This window comes from Schistocerca gregaria, chromosome 5 (assembly GCF_023897955.1).
Source record: "Schistocerca gregaria isolate iqSchGreg1 chromosome 5, iqSchGreg1.2, whole genome shotgun sequence".
NCBI classification, from domain to species: Eukaryota; Metazoa; Arthropoda; class Insecta; order Orthoptera; family Acrididae; genus Schistocerca; species Schistocerca gregaria.
The window spans coordinates 352,055,863-352,072,843 of NC_064924.1; the positions used below are offsets into that span (position 1 = coordinate 352,055,863).

The 16,981-nt window shown below is 44.4% G+C and overlaps 1 protein-coding gene across 1 annotated transcript in view; it reads left to right on the plus strand.

The window, feature by feature from the left end:
- Positions 1 to 8,185: 8,185 nt before the first annotated feature.
- Positions 8,186 to 16,981, plus strand: part of LOC126273338 (tubulin polyglutamylase complex subunit 2) — a 161,048-nt gene continuing 152,252 nt past the window's right edge. The window contains exon 1 of the mRNA XM_049976885.1: positions 8,186 to 8,261. Coding sequence (XP_049832842.1) covers positions 8,186 to 8,261 — 76 coding nt within the window. The remainder of the gene's footprint in view (positions 8,262 to 16,981) is intronic.

The following is a 16,981-nucleotide window of genomic DNA, read 5'->3' on the forward strand; positions in this document are numbered from 1 at the left end:
TCTTGGAGAAATGCTTTCCATTATAACATTCAAAACATGGTAATAACAGTTACAGGCAACCTGGGTGACTGACTACTGGGATAAGGATATCATGTGAAACAAAGTAGGAATTATATCAAAATGTTAGACATATTCACACCAAAGCTACAGCAGCCCATTACAAATAGTATTGTAAGGTGCTTAAAAATGTAATTAGGAAGGCAAAGAGTCTATGGTACAGAAATAGAATAGCTAATTCACAGAATACAATTAAACTCATATGGTCAGTTGTGCAGGAAGTGTCGGTCTGCAGCACAAGGTCGACTATATGATGTCAGTTCATAGCAAAATATTTCTGTTACTGGTAAGTCAAATATATGTACAGTATTTAACACTCACTTTCAGAGCATTGCTGGTGAATTAAATAAAAACTTAGATTCTGAAATCATATAACTGTCTTAAAAATTGGTCGGCAACTAGTTAACATCGAGACCAGTACTTGTGAATCAAATGTAGATGTTGAATAATCACTGTGAAGCACACAGAGAGGCTGTGTACTCGTGTGAGACAGCATTATGGTCACCTCACGGAAAAGGGTCTCACTGAGAGTCTCCATTTGGCCAACTGGTCCAACTGCGCTATATCCAAATACACTCCTGGAAATGGAAAAAAGAACACATTGACACCGGTGTGTCAGACCCACCATACTTGCTCCGGACACTGTGAGAGGGCTGTACAAGCAATGATCACACGCACGGGGCAGCGGACACACCAGGAACCGCGGTGTTGGCCGTCGAATCTCGCTAGCTGCGCAGCATTTGTGCACCGCCGCCGTCAGTGTCAGCCAGTTTGCCGTGGCATACGGAGCTCCATCGCAGTCTTTAACACTGGTAGCATGCCGCGACAGCGTGGACGTGAACCGTATATGCAGTTGACGGACTTTGAACGAGGGCGTATAGTGGGCATGCGGGAGGCCGGGTGGACGTACCGCCGAATTGCTCAACACGTGGGGCGTGAGGTCTCCACAGTACATCAATGTTGTCGCCAGTGGTCGGCGGAAGGTGCACGTGCCCGTCGACCTGGGACCGGACCGCAGCGACGCACGGATGCACGCCAAGACCGTAGGATCCTACGCATTGCCGTAGGGGACCGCACCGCCACTTCCCAGCAAATTAGGGACACTGTTGCTCCTGGGGTATCGGCGAGGACCATTCGCAACCGTCTCCATGAAGCTGGGCTACGGTCCCGCACACCGTTAGGCCGTCTTCCGCTCAGGCCCCAACATCGTGCAGCCCGCCTCCAGTGGTGTCGCGACAGGCGTGAATGGAGGGACGAATGGAGACGTGTCGTCTTCAGCGATGAGAGTCGCTTCTGCCTTGGTGCCAATGATGGTCGTATGCGTGTTTGGCGCCGTGCAGGTGAGCGCCACAATCAGGACTGCATACGACCGAGGCACACAGGGCCAACACCCGGCATCATGGTGTGGGGAGCGATCTCCTACACTGGCCGTACAACTCTGGTGATCGTCGAGGGGACACTGAATAGTGCACGGTACATCCAAACCGTCATCGAACCCATCGTTCTACCATTCCTAGACCGGCAAGGGAACTTGCTGTTCCAACAGGACAATGCACGTCCACATGTATCCCGTGCCACCCAACGTGCTCTAGAAGGTGTAAGTCAACTACCCTGGCCAGCAAGATCTCCGGATCTGTCCCCCATTGAGCATGTTTGGGACTGGATGAAGCGTCGTCTCACGCGGTCTGCACGTCCAGCACGAACGCTGGTCCAACTGAGGCGCCAGGTGGAAATGGCATGGCAAGCCGTTCCACAGGACTACATCCAGCATCTCTACGATCGTCTCCATGGGAGAATAGCAGCCTGCATTGCTGCGAAAGGTGGATATACACTGTACTAGTGCCGACATTGTGCATGCTCTGTTGCCTGTGTCTATGTGCCTGTGGTTCTGTCAGTGTGATCATGTGATGTATCCTACCCCAGGAATGTGTCAATAAAGTTTCCCCTTCCTGGGACAATGAATTCACGGTGTTCTTATTTCAATTTACAGGAGTGTATTTCTGGGATTGACGTCTGAAATACTCCTCTGTGAAACTGACAAGGGGGGGATTGAGCCAATAATTAAATCGCTGAAGACTACGGACTCTCATGGATATGCTGGAGTGCCTGGCAGAATATTAAAGTACTGTGCTGCATATGTTATCCCTGTATTTAGCTTTATTTGTTATTTTTCCTTCGTGAATGGTCAGTTTTCTGTATGATTAAAGTACTCACTAGTAAAGCCACTTTATAAAAATGGGAGAAAGGGATAATATAGACAATTTTAGGCTTATTTTTATGCCATCAGAGTTTGCTAAAGTCATTGAAAAGGCTGTGTATGTAAAGATAATTCATCACTTTATATCATGTAATTTCCTATCAAATGTACACTTCGGCTTTAGAAGTCGTTTAACAACTGAAAATGCTATATTCTCATTTCTTTGTCAGGTACTGGATGGATTTAAAAAAAGGTTTCGAAAGGTAGGCATATTTTTGGATTTAACTAAGGTGTTGATCACAAAAATATTGCTCCAGAAGTTAAACCATTACGGAATTCGAGGAGAAGCTCACAATTGGTTCTGCTCTTACTTGAACAACAAACAGCAAAAAGGTGATTTATTCATGGTGTTGAGAATGACTGTGATGTGGGGTCTGAGTGGGGTACGGTCAAATGGGGGGTGCCCCAGGGATCAGTGTTTGGGTCACTCCTGTTCCATATTTATATAAATGATATGCCCTTTAGTATTACAGGTAATTCTAAAATATTTCTGTTTGCTGTTAACACTAGCTGATTAGTAAAGGATGTTGTGTGCAACATTAACTCTGTTTCAAATAGTACAATTAATGACATAAGTTCATGACTTGTAGAAAATAAACCAAAGCTAAACCACAGTTAGACTCCGTTTGAATTTTGTGTTCCTAACAGAAAATTCAACAAAACAGGATGTTTTAATTTCACAGAATGGGCATATGATTAGTGAAATTGAGCGGTTCAAATTTATAGGTGTTCAGATAGATAGTTAACTGTCATGGAAAGCCCACATTCAGGAGCTTGTTCTAAGACTTAATGCTTCCGTTTTTACTATTCAAACGGTATCTGAAGTAAGTGATGGTTCGACACGAAAATTAGTCTACTTTGCTTATTTCCATTCTCTTATGTCATATGGTATTATATTTTGGAACAACTTTTTGCCTCAGAAACGGGCAGTTCGGGCAATAAGTGGTGTAAGTTTGCGAACCTCTTATCGACCTCTGTTCACTATTCTGGGCATTCTGACATTGCCCTCCCAATATACATGTTCTTTACCGACGTTTCTTGTTAACAATATCAGCTTATTCTCAAGAACTAGCAGCTTTCACTCAGTTAATACTCGGCAGAAATCCAACCTGCATTTGGATCGCACTTCCTTAACTCTTGTGCAGAAAGGTCTGCATTATACTGTTGCATCCATTTTCAATAAGCTATCACAAGAAATCATAAATCGTAGAAGTAATCTAAGCGTTTTCAAACGAAACTGAAGAGTTTCCTCATGGGTCAATCCTTCTATTCTGTCGAGAAGTTCCTTGAACAATTAAGCTCATTCCTATGTTATATCGTTGACTGCGTTTACTTAAACGTATGGCTTGGGTTTTTGGGTGCACAAATATTTTATTTGGTCGGTTATTATTTTTATGTTGTAATTTCATGTAGTGACACGTTCCATGACCTTAGCGATTTGCTCCTCACGTTTGGCCCTATGGAACTAGACGTGTCAATAGGTAAATAAATAAACTTGGAAGCAATAGTGGTTAGAATGCAATCGACTCCGGAAATCACCGTTTCTCACGTCTATCTCCCTCCAGGTAGACCACTTCTTTATTTTGAACTGGCTGCCTTAATACAGCAACTCTCGCCCCCATTTCTCCTTCTCTGGGTCTTAATGCACACCACCGCCTGTGGGAGCGTGCCACTTCGACGGTCAGGGGTCTCTTCATTGACCAGCTTATTACAGCCTTCGATTTGTGTCTCCTCAATGGCTATCGATCTCACCATCTCCTCCCCGGCTCTCGTGGCTTTCATACACTGGTCACCTCATGACGATCTTTATAACAGTGACCACTTTCCAGTGATTTTATCGCTTCCCTGCCGCCGCAATGGAGACATGCCCTCACGTTGGGCATACTGCAGGGCCAACTGGGCTTTATATACGTCTGCTGTGCTCTTCGGCATCTCTCTATCTCTAATTGCATTGATGCAGTCGTACAAGGTATATTCTTCACGCTGCTGGTACTGCTGTTCCCCTGTCCACGGGTCCCTCTCGTATCGACCAGTACCATGGTGGTCTCTATTCAGGACCGCCGACGTGCGCTGCAACGATTTAAACAACACCTTTCACAAACCACTCTCCTCGCTTCTAAGCATCTCCGTGCTAAGACTCGTTACCTTACTAAGCAGAGTAAGAAGGAATGCTGGGAGTGCTATGTTTCCTCCCTGGAGACGTATACCTCTTCCTCATAGGTTTGGTCCAAGCTCCATAGCCTTCTGGGCACCCAGCGACAGTCAGCTGTCCAGGGTCTTGTTCTCCAAGGTGCTTTGTGCAATTATCCATTGGTCCTGGCAGAAAACCTCGCTATGTACTTCGCGACGGCATCGGCGTCATATTCCTAGCCAGTTACCTTTCTCCAGCAGAAACGCCGAGTTGAACAGACCCCTCTCTGTTTCAGCCCTCATCATGCTGAATCCTATAATGAATCATTCACTGAATGGGAATTCTTTCAAGCTCTTACCTCTTCACATGACACACTACCAGGCCTGGATTCCATCCACAACCAGATGATCCAACATTTGGACGTTACCCAGAGGCAACATTTAGTAAGGGTCTTCAACCGTGTTTGGCTCATGGGTGCTTCCCCTTCCGGTTTTTATCCGCGAGTTTTTATCTCGCCAGCTCTTCTGGGTTATAGTTGGCACTTCACTCAGCCCCCTTCGGCTACAGGAGAGCTGTATTTCTCAGGGTTTTGTGCTAAGTGTCACACTATTCCACATAGCCATCAATCGGCTTGTAACCTCTGCTGGCCCAATGGTTACCTTGGCGTTGTATGTCGACAATTTTTGCATCTAGTGTAGCTCCCACTCGGTAGCATCTGCTGAGTGCCAGCTCCAAAGGACCATCTGATGGGACTCTGTGTGGACCATCTCCCATGGCTTTATGCTTTCTCACTATGAAACGCTTGTTCTACATTTTTGTCGTCGACCTACAGTACACTCCAATCCATAACTTTAATTAGGTGACCAGCTCCTCGCTGTAGTAGCACAGTTCCGTTCCTTGGGCCTTATTTTTGATAAAAAGCCGACGTGACTGCCCCATATTCACCACCTGAAGACTATGTGCATGCAGAAGCTTTAAGCTCTTTGCCTCCTGGTCCATACATCTTGGGTTGCAGACCATGCTACTCTTCTCTGTCTTTACTATGGTCTGGTCTTCTTCAGACTAGATTATAATTGTCAAGTTTATGGCTCAGTGGGTTCTTCCACTCTGAAAATATTTAACCCTGTTCACCACTGTGGGGTGCGTCTGGATATTGGTGCCTTTCACACTAGTCCCACTGACAGACTCCTCTCAGAAGCATGGGTTCCCCCTCTAGAAATACGACAGAACCAACTTCCGGTTTCTTACACAATCGCCGTTCGCCGATTCCCTGACCACTCCCTGTACCTCGTCCTCTTTGCAAGCGAGGGATGTCTCCCTCCTGATAACCACCCATGATTCGGATTGCCAGTTGGGATGCATCTCACTTTCCTCTGTCGGCATCTTCCATTTCCACTCAATGCAATGCCGCCCGTGTATTTCTTCCCACCCCCTTCCTTGCATGGTGCCTAAACCATAGATTCTAGGGTCCTAAAGTCTCTGCGGTCCCTACGGTTTTCTGACGTCTTGTATGTTCCCTCCTTGCAGAGTTCCAGGGTGCCACCATCTTCTGCACTGATGGTTCTAAGACGATAGATAACGCGGGACACGCTTTCACGTCTCGTACTGGTTTAGAACACCATTTATGGCTAGGATCTTGTAGTGTATTCGTAGCAGAGCTACTAGCCATCAATAGGACCCTCCATATTGTTTCTCAGGCCTCTTTTCACATTTTTTAAAATATGTACCAACTCAATTAGCAGTCTGCAGTCTATCGACCGATGCCACTCGCGTCACCCTTTTGTCTCTGCTATCTATGACCTTTTCTCTGCCCTTCGCCATGCCACCTGTTCAGTTGTCTTTCTCGGGGTCCTAAGTCATTTGGGCATGCCAGGGAATGAACTGGCTGACTGTTTGGCTAGAAAAGTGGATACTTATCCCCCATCCTCTTTCATGATTTCAGCTGTGGATATGCGGATCTAAGTCAAATCTCTCTTTGCCCAAAAGTGGAAAGACATCTGATGAGCTTCTGCTCTCAGTAATAAGCTCCGCACAACCAAGCAGTCTACTGCGGTTTGGCGCTCTTTCTTTCCCTCCTCTCGGAAGAAGTCCATTGTCCTATGCCGTCTACGCGTTGGTCATACCACCGTAACGAAGCACTCCCCACAATGTTGTTGTGGAGCCAAACTGATGATATTACATATGTCGGTGGAATGTCCCTTTCTTTTGGCCCTTCGTAATAAGTATAGTCTTCCAGAGTCCTTAAATTTAATATTAGCATGCGATTCATGGCTGATTGAACTGTTCCTCAGTTTCCTCCCTGAAAGTGGTTTTTATTTTCAGATATGAGGTTTTGCTTTACTCCTGGAGCAGGAGCAGGGTTCTTATGGTTGGGGCCTCTCTTCGTGTTTTCTCTGTCTGGGACCCATGACCACTTCCTCCTTGCAAAGACCGCTCTTCTATCCCTCCGGTTTCCCAGTTTTTAGATTTGGTTACCATTTTATACATTCTGCTCTGTGCGTTTCAACTTCCTCGATTTATAGTCTGACTCTTCTCCACTTTTAGCGGGCCCTCTCTCTTCCCTCTCTTTCGTGTGTAGCTTTGGAATCGCTGGCCTGATGACCTTGCCCTTTAGTCCCATGAATCCCCTCAATTAATCAATCAATCATGAGTTTTAGAACGCCTTGTATAAAGGGTTTTACCCCGAATCTTGACACAACTGTAAAGAGGACCGACTGGTCAATGATAGATGAGCAATTTAACTATACGTAAAGTTACTGAACTCTAAGACTTTCTATCTGAAAGTCAATCTTTGTTTTATGATACACGTTCCATGTTTACATAACTAATAGATTTCATCCGCTTTTGAAAAAATGTATACATCTGTTTCATGACATCGTATTTTAAAATATGTGGTACGTACAAAATCAATGGCTCTTTGGGTAACAAACGCTGGGTATTTCTGTTAAGAATTAAAAAAACAGAAATATGCAATACAATTATTGTAATTCATATTTGTCTCTTCTCTGTATCAGGGTGAAATGACTTCGCGCTCTTTTAACGATTTTAGTTTCCGTGGACCTCAGAACTTTATAATTTCTTACATTTAACACTTAACGCTCCAGGCCCACGGCCAAACTACACAGCTTAGACATATAATTGTGAAAAGAACTTCGTTTTATATGCTCAGCAGTAATTAGTGTCTTGCGTTTAAATTCCCCACTCAGTTGCAATGAGAAACGGGCGCGCAAGGTTTTGGAATAATGCTAAGGAAGACGGCCCTGCAATTCAGTGATAAGTTCACCATCTCCAAGCGTTTCACACTCTCGTAAGAATTCAGATACCCATTTTTTTTTCTTTTTCTACGCCATTTTGCTGGTTTCGTCAGCAACAGCGCGCTATGCCCCCAAGATTATCCTGTCTGAATGACGAAGTTTTACATGGCATCTGTACCGTAACTAGTGTTATATCGAGTGAAGCCTGTCTGCCGATTATTATCGCGAAAAATAATTACCCAGCATTCACTGGATTGACACGCTATGCTCGTTCCCTAGTGTTCTCCTCTCCCGTTTACGCACTTGGTCACCGGCAGAAGCGAACAGTAGTGAACACTGGTGAATTGTCGCTGAATGGTCGTTCACTTGTGTTCGCTTCTCTTCGGTCCGATGTAAGGAGGCTCGCCAGACAGCTGTGGGTAGCGTCGCTGTGGCTACCACCCGCCGTTTGAGGCGTTGTCTGGGCAACGGCGCCGCCTTCCTGCCATGGCTTTCGTCGTCGACGTCGTCTCTGAAGACTCCTTCTATGAGAACCTCACTCTGGGTCTCATTCGCCTGCTGGGTAAGTCTCTACCACAGTTATGCACAATCAACTCGTCTTTTTTCATCCAATCATACGAATATTCATGAACGTTTCCTTCATGTTTAACCTAGTCCTTGTCACAAGATTTTCGTTCTGTTGTAGTAACATGGCGTTTAATTTACTCATTTAATTATGTGCTCTGTGTGGAAGAGAACCGTAACTGTTTCTTTGTCTGGGTTAGACTGTTCTTTTAAAATTTTTACAGGTTTGTAATTTTACGAATGCTGTACTCGCGTGACCAAACATTGTAGTGTAGTTCAGTGCCACCGTAAGCGCCACTGTCCCCTGATTTAGTTTAAATTTGCAGCCACTACAAAAAGCCAATAGTGTGCCACAGGAGAAATAAGCACCTATTTCGTACAGAGGTATTACTTCGGTAGTTTTATTACAAGTTTCTGTTTTAAAATGGACATTAATGTTTTTCTTTATTCAATTCTACTTTTTCGTGACTTTTCTTGTCTGCGTATTTTACGAGAGTTGGGTCGCGCGTCAGATGCTAGCCTCATAGTGCACAGTAGTTCAGCCAGCTATGGCCATACTTATAGTGTTTGTTCTTTAGACGGTCAAATAAGACAGCTTTAGATAATTTTAGTTCTTTTTCCTGCTTAATTACGTCTATATGCTGTGACCAAAAGTATCTGTACGCTGGTATGTAACGAGGAATTGACCACTAGCTGTCTCGATAGGCGGTCCGACGGTGTAAAAGGAGGCTGAGAGTATTTTGTTGTCAGTAGAGAAGCATGAACTCAGTGGAAGGAAATATACGTGATTTGCAAAGTGCTGCCTAAAGTCCATCTAGCACAATGACTGTGCGTAGGGAGGTAAGAAGAAGGAGGTAAAGTGGTCGAGCAGCTTCTCACAAACCACACATTTATTTAGTCAGTGCAGGTGGTGCAAATAGCGACGCCACTGGACAATGGATGACTGGAAACGAGTGGCTAGGAGTGACGTATGACGCTATACCTATGGCAATCTGATGGAATGGTTTCGGGTTTGGCGAATGGCTTGAGAACGTTACCTGCCGCCATGTTTAGTGCCAACAGTGAAGTAAGGAGGAGGTGGTGTCGCTGTGTGAAGGTGTTTTTCATGTTTAGGCGTCTTCCCATTATTGTACTTAATGCTAAGTGAGGAAGGATATGAACACATTTACATCATTGAGTACTGTATCAGCATGGCAACACGTCTTGTCATAATAACAGAAACTGTAAAGCAATAGTCTGAGGGCAATAACTTTCCAGTAATGGACTGGGTAGCCCACAGACCCGGCCTGAAACCAACGGAACACCTTTGGGATGAGTTCGAACGTCATCCTCCACACCCCACTTCTTCTGGTTTCGGATGTTGAGGAAGAACTGCCTGCTATTCCTCCGCAGATATTCAGACACCCCGTTGAAAATATCTCCAGAAGAGTTCACGCCATCAGAAACACGAAGAATGGTCTCTCACTACGTTGATATCCACTGGTATGTGTCCGAATACTTCTGATTGGATATTACACTGAAGAGCCACAAAAATTTGTACACCTGCCTAATATCGTGTAGGCCTCCCGCGAGCCACACAGAAGGGCCGCAACGCGACGTGGCATGGACTCGAACAAGTGTGAAGTAGTGCTGGAGGGAATTGACACCATGAATACTGCAGGGCTATCGATAAATCCGTAAGAGTACAAGGGGGTGGAAAGCTCTTCTAAACACCACGTTGCGAGGCATCCCAGATTTGCTCAATGATGTTTATGTCTGGGGAGTTTGGTGGCCATCGGAAGTGTTTAAACTGAGAAGAATGTTCCTGGAGCCACTCTGTAACCATTCTGGACGTGCGGGATGTCGCATGGTCCTGCTGGAACTGTCCACGTCCGTCGGAATGCACAATGGACATGAATGGATGCAGGTCATCGGACAGGATGCTTACATACGTGTCACTTGCCAGAGCCGTATGTAGACGTTTCAGCCGTCCCAAATCATTCTAACTGCACACGGCCCATACCGCTTCAGTGCCTCCACCAGTTTCAACAGCTCCCTGCTGACATGCAGGGTCCATGGATTCATGAGGTTGTCTCTATACCCGTGTACATCCATCTGCTCGATACAATTTGAAACGAGACTCATTCTACCAGGCAACTTGTTTCCAGTCATCAACAGTCCAAAGTCGGTGTTTAGGGGCCCAGACGAGGCGTAAAGCTTTGTGTTGTGCAGTCATCAAGGGTACACGAGTGGGCCTTCGGCTTTGAAAGCCCATATCGATGATGTTTCGTCGAATGGTTCGCACACTGACACTTGTTGATGGCCCAGCATTGAAATCTGTAGCTATATGCGGAAGGGGTCCACTTCTGTCACGTTGAACAATTGTCTTCAGTCGTCGATGGCCCCGTTCTTGTAGGATCTTTTTCCAGCCGCAGCGATGTCGGGGATTTGATGTTTTGCCGGACTCCTGATATTCACGGTCGTACGGGAAATGGTCGCTCGGGAAAATCTCCACTTCATCGCTACCTCGGAGATACTGTGTCCCATCACTCGGGCGCCGATTATAACACCATGTTCCAACTCACTTAAATCTCGTTAACCCGACATTGTAGCAGCAGTCACCGATCTAACAACTGCGCCAGACACTTGTTGTCTCATGTAGGCGGTGCCGAACGCAACGCCGTATTCTACCTGTTACATACCTCTTTATTTGAGTACGCATGCTTGTACCAGTTTCTTTGGCACTTCAGTGTATGTTAATAGTGAAGGATGTATAGGGACTTTGCATGTCATTGCGGATATTGAGTAAATTGGCCAACCACAGCTTTTAAACGATGTGATACTTATAAGTTAGAAGCTGCACCGTTCACGGTCAACGGAATTAAGGCTGCTGTTCTGGGCTGCGGCGGTGATGAGGTATCTGGGGCGACGGCTATGGTACACGGTTCATTCCATCGGCGTCAAGGGTCCCTGGGGCCATTGCGACTGGCTGGTTAGCGCCTCGTCAGCCGAGGGTGAATGGTGGACAGTGACGGTTGCGAATCTCTAGGAGGAGAGAGGCTTTGGGTGCTCTATATAGAGCTCTACCATCTAGTGAGCAAGATGTATGAGACAGGCGCAGTACCATCAGCCTTCAAGAAAAATATAGTAATTCCAATCCCAAAGAATGCAAGTGCTGGCAGGTGTGAAAATTACCGAAGTATCAGTTTAATAAGTCACGGCTGCAAAATGCTAATACGAAATCTTTACAGACGAATGGGAAAACTGGTAGAAGCCGACCTTTGGGAAGATCAGTTTGGATACCGTAGAAATGCAGGAACACGCGAGGCAATACTGACCCTACGACTTATCTTAAGAGATAGATTAAGGAAAGGTAAACCTACGTTTCTAGCATTCATAGACTTAGAGAAAGCTTTTGAAAATATTGATTGGAATACTCTCTTTCAAATTCTGAGGGTGGCAGGGGTAAAGTCTATTTCCAATTTGAACAGAAACCAGATGGCAGTTATAAGAATCGAGGACATGAAACAGAAGCAGTGTTTGAGAAGGGAGTGAGACAGGACTGTAGCCTATTCCTGATGTTATTCAATCTGTATATTGAGCAAGCAGTAAAGGAAACAAAAGAAAAATTCGGAGTAGGTATTAAAATCAATGGAGAAGAAATAAAAAACTTTGAGGTTTGCCGACGACATTGAAATTCTGTCAGAGACAGCAAAGGACCAGGGAAGAGCAGTTGAACGGAATTACAGTGTCTTGAAAGGAGAATATAAGATGAACATCAACAAAAGCAAAACGAGGATAATGGGATATAGTCTAATTAAATCAGGGAATCAGATTAGGAAATGAGACACTTAAGTAGTGGATGAGTTTTGCTATTTGGGGAGCAAAATAACTTATGGTGGTCGAAGTAGGGAGGATATAAAATGTAGACTGGCAATGGCAAGGAAAGCGTTTTTGAAGTAGAGAAATTTGTTAACATCGAGTGTAATTTAAGTGTTAGGAAGTCTTTTATGGAAGTATTTGTACAGGGTGTAGCCATGTATGGAATTCAAACATGGACGTTAAATAGTTTAGACAAGAAGAAGGTTTTGATAACGTGGCGCTACAGAAGAATGCTGAAGATTAAATGGGCAGATCTCGTAACTAATTAGGAGGTACTGAATAGGATTGGGGAGAAGAGGAATCTGTGGCACAAATTGACTATAACAAGGTATAGGTGCGTAGGACACACTCTTAGGCGTCAAGGGATCACTAGCTTAACATTGGAAGGAAGCGTGGACGGTACAAATCGTAGAGGAAGACCAAGAGATGAATACGATAAGCAGATTCATAAGAGATGAAGACGCTTGCACAGGATAGAGTAACATGGAGAGGTGCATCAAATGAGTTTCTGGACTAAAGACCACAACAATACAAGGACGTCGTAGCAATGGCACTCATGTTCTCCATTAGCAGGGGACCCCTTAATGGAAGCACTGGAAGAAACGACACTTCATTTTGCGTACCCAGGATCTAAGCTAGAGAGTGGGATAGGTTATTTTAGTACTGCGGTGAAGGCTGAAATAATTTTGAGATTTCATGGCAAGTAAGTAGTTAATATCCATCACGTGTTCTTACTTTCTCCAAACTGATACTGGATTGACAATTCTATTATCTGGAGTGGCGAGATTCTAATTGGGTCTGGGGAAGATTTTTTTCTATGGGAAAAGGAGGGGGGGGGGGGGGGCGGAGAGTGGGTCAGGCCGCTACAGCCACACCTTCCGTAGCAGAAAAAATCTTATTTACAAAACAGCTGCTGTGTTGACAATACTTTTGTCATCTAGACTCATGAGGGAGACAGCGGCACCAGCAGTGTCTCAACGCACAGCACTAAGGAATTCTGTTTCCAGTGGAGATAGAAAAGAACGGTGTGCTGCCTATTCAGACGTACAAGTGTACATACACTTTGGCACATGGTCTACTGGAAGTCCACCAGTATCGACAGATACTTGCACGCTATACCTCACTACTACTGACACCAGAAAAAGTCTGTTTTACGAAGTTCTACTAGGAGGACTCACCGAATCTGCGATGCAGTTAGCTTTGCTAACGGAGAGTACGGAGAAGTACTCAGTAAAATCTTGTCTACTAAGAACAAGACGTCTACCTCCGTAGCTGTCTCTAACTGCCATGCGGAAGCAGGGGCTCGATTCCTGGTGCTATCAGGGATTTTTCTTTGGTTGGCGGGCTGGAACGGAATGCACTCAGAATGGTGAGGTCACTTTAGGAGCTACAGAATGAGAAGTATCGATTCTGAAGTCTGGGAAGCTAACAACGTCTCGATAGCGGTGTGATGGCCACATGCCCCTATATACTGTATCCAGATGACGCTTTTGGCATAGAATGACACTGCGGCCTGTCAGCATCGCACCCTTCTCTGGGGAGTTGGGAGGACCACGCCCCTACACCAAACTTATGCGGGAAATTCTTCGACGAATGGGCATTAAACTAATGAATGGAAGCAACAACGACGTTAGGTAACTGTCGGTGTCAACCAGGACGCCGTAGAAACGCTACACGCTTCGGGAGATAACGGAGTCACCTGCTGGTGCGGAATGGTTTACATTGGAGAGACGTGGCGACCTATCAGGACATAAAGAGAACGAGCGTTACATATTATTCGAACAACATGATAAATTAGCAGTGGAAGAGCACCAAAATGAATGTGGTGAACATGTGCACACCTAGTAGGTTCACTTGCTAGTTAGGCAGCCACTTACCCTGAAAAGGAAAGTACGAGAGGCGACCGGGATACTCAAGTGGCTCACAGTCGTGAATCACTATGATGGAAAAAGGCTCGTCTCGGCTGCCAGCAATAGGCGACATACGGACAAGGGGCTCCCGTGACTGCTCCTCGCGTGTCCGGGAACACTTTCGTGGGAGACACACAGCCTACTGACCTATCCTAACCAAAGATTTATATGGACCAAATATGACAGTCATTTTCCTCTCCGCTTGCAACCGTCTACATTCCATGACGGGCTGAAGTCACGTCACATGACGCTTCCGACCATATTGGGTTTTCCTGTTACGCATGTAGTTTAGATTGTACGAGTATTATGTTATTTTGGAAGTTTCCATTGAAATAATGTCACAGTTTTGTGCTTTAAGCTGTACCTTTCGAGACCAGAAGGAAAGGATACTTTATACGATTCCTGCTGAAGGGAAACATGCAGCAACAATTTTTTTTATTAAGGTTCAGAATTCGCCGACGGATATATCATCTAACATAGAGCTGCAGTGTTTTGACTTGAACAAATTAGTGACCAAAATTGCCGCATAATTAAGTGAGGTTAAATAAATGACGTAGCGAAGCTTTTTATTTGTTTGCTAAATGATTGAATCACTCAAGTGAAAAACGACATATAACTGAACCAACACATTTTATTTTCGTTTGATTTAATTACGTAGTTAATATTAAATTCTTGAAGATGGACGAATGCTTCATTTTTCCTATTCGTTTACTTGCGTTTAGTGTTTCGCGTCAATAAACAAAGAAATAAAAGAAGTAAGAGAGGCACAAAAGAGATCGAAATGTTATCGGACGGCACTGTCGATTTTTTTTAATCCTCAGTACTTCGCAGCTGTTTCAACTCTAGAATAAATAATTTCAAACGCAAATTTAGATTCGATATGTGCGGCAACGATGTTTATTACAATTCTTGCAGAAAGTTGAGATACGCATATGTGGGCTGTTGCCTTTCAAACAACGATACTGTGAATGCTTCAGGTTTGGCTCATTCATCTGTATGGGAGACACTACACTGTTTATTTCCCGGCCGCGGTGGCCGTGCGGTTCTGGCGCTGCAGTCTGGAACCGCGAGGCTGCTACGGTCGCAGGTTCGAATCCTGCCTCGGGCATGGGTGTGTGTGATGTCCTTAGGTTAGTTAGGTTTAAGTAGTTCTAAGTTCTAGGGGACTTATGACCTAAGATGTTGAGTCTCATAGAGCTCAGAGCCATTTGAACCATTTTGAACTGTTCTTTTCATATCCATTATCCGACATGCACTTACGTTTTCCTCTGTACTTAGTAAAATTCCTTGACTAAAATACGATAGGGTTGTCAGGCAAATGCTGTTATTTTATCTCGGTATTAAATGAGTTCAAATGGCTCTAAGTAGCATGAGACTTAACATCTGAGGTCATCAGTCCCCTAAACTTAGAACCACTTAAACCTAACGACATCACACACATCCATGCCCGTAGCAGCAACGTGGTTCCGTACTGAAGTGCCTACAACCACTCGGCCACAACGACCGGCTGTTAAATGAGAGCTTAAGAAACGACTGTAAGAAAAACATTAAATGGAAAGAAACTTTTCATCCGATCTCATTTTGCTGCTGGATAAGCACGGTTCGCTAATACTAAAGGATTTCTATTTGCTAGTTTATTTTAAATTTCGTTTAAGACAACTGCTCCAGAATTCTGTTGTGTGTGCTTCAACTTTGATTTTCCCTTGTAAAAACGATTTTATCCACATTAATATTGATTATGTTTTTCTGCGGCTTTAGCTGAAGATTCGAAATAATTAGATTCAATTACTTCCGACAATTTTACGTATTTGAGCTAGCTGACATAACACTAATCGTTAAGTCTATCCCCGTCGCTATTAATAAATTACAGAAACACAAAAACAGTCCAATAAATATTTTTCGACTCGTTTTGCCTACATTTTTTGCAGTTGAGGGTCGAGAAGTTCAGTTTTAAGCTAATGCTCTATATTTGCAAAGCATAAGGTTTTTGAGCGCACGTCTGTAATGTTGTTGTTCTTGTGGTCTTCAGTCCTGAGACTGGTTTGATGCAGCTCTCCATGCTACTCTATCCTGTGCAAGCTTCTTCATCTCCCAGTACCTACTGCAACCTACATCCTTCTGAATCTGCTTAGTGTAGTCATCTCTTGGTCTCCCTCTACGATTTTTATCCTCCACGCTGCCCTCCAATACTAAATTGGTGATCCCTTGATGCCTCAGAACATGTCCTACCAACCGATCCCTTCTTCTGGTAAAGTTGTGCCACAAACTTCTCTTCTCCCCAATCCGATTCAATACTTCCTCATTAGTTATGTGTTCTACCCATCTAATCTTCAGCATTCTTCTGTAGCACCACATTTCGAAAGCTTCTATTCTCTTCTTGTCAAACTATTTATCGTCCATGATTCACTTCCATACATGGCTACACTCCATACAAATACTTTCAGAAATGACTTCCTGACACTTAAATCTATACTCGATGTTAACAAACTTCTCTTTTTCAGAAACGCTTTTCTTGCCATTGCCAGTCTACATTTTATATCCTCTCTACTTCGACCATCATCAGTTATTTTGCTCCCCAAATAGCAAAACTCCTTTACTACTTTAAGTGTCTCATTTCCTAAGCTAATTCCCTCAGCATCACCCGACTTAATTCGACTACATTCCATTATCCTCGTTTTGCTTTTGTTGATGGTCATCTTATATCCTCCTTTCAAGACACTATCCATTCCGTTCAACTGCTCTTCCAAGTCCTTTGCTGTCTCTGACAGAATTACGATGTCATCGGCGAACCTCAAAGTTTTTATTTCTTTTCCATGGACTTTAATACCTACTCCGAATTTTTCTTTTGTTTCCTTCACTGCTTGCTCAATATACAGATTGAATAACATCGGGGATAGACTACAGCCCTGTCTCACTCCCTTACCCACCACTGCTTCCCTTTCATGTC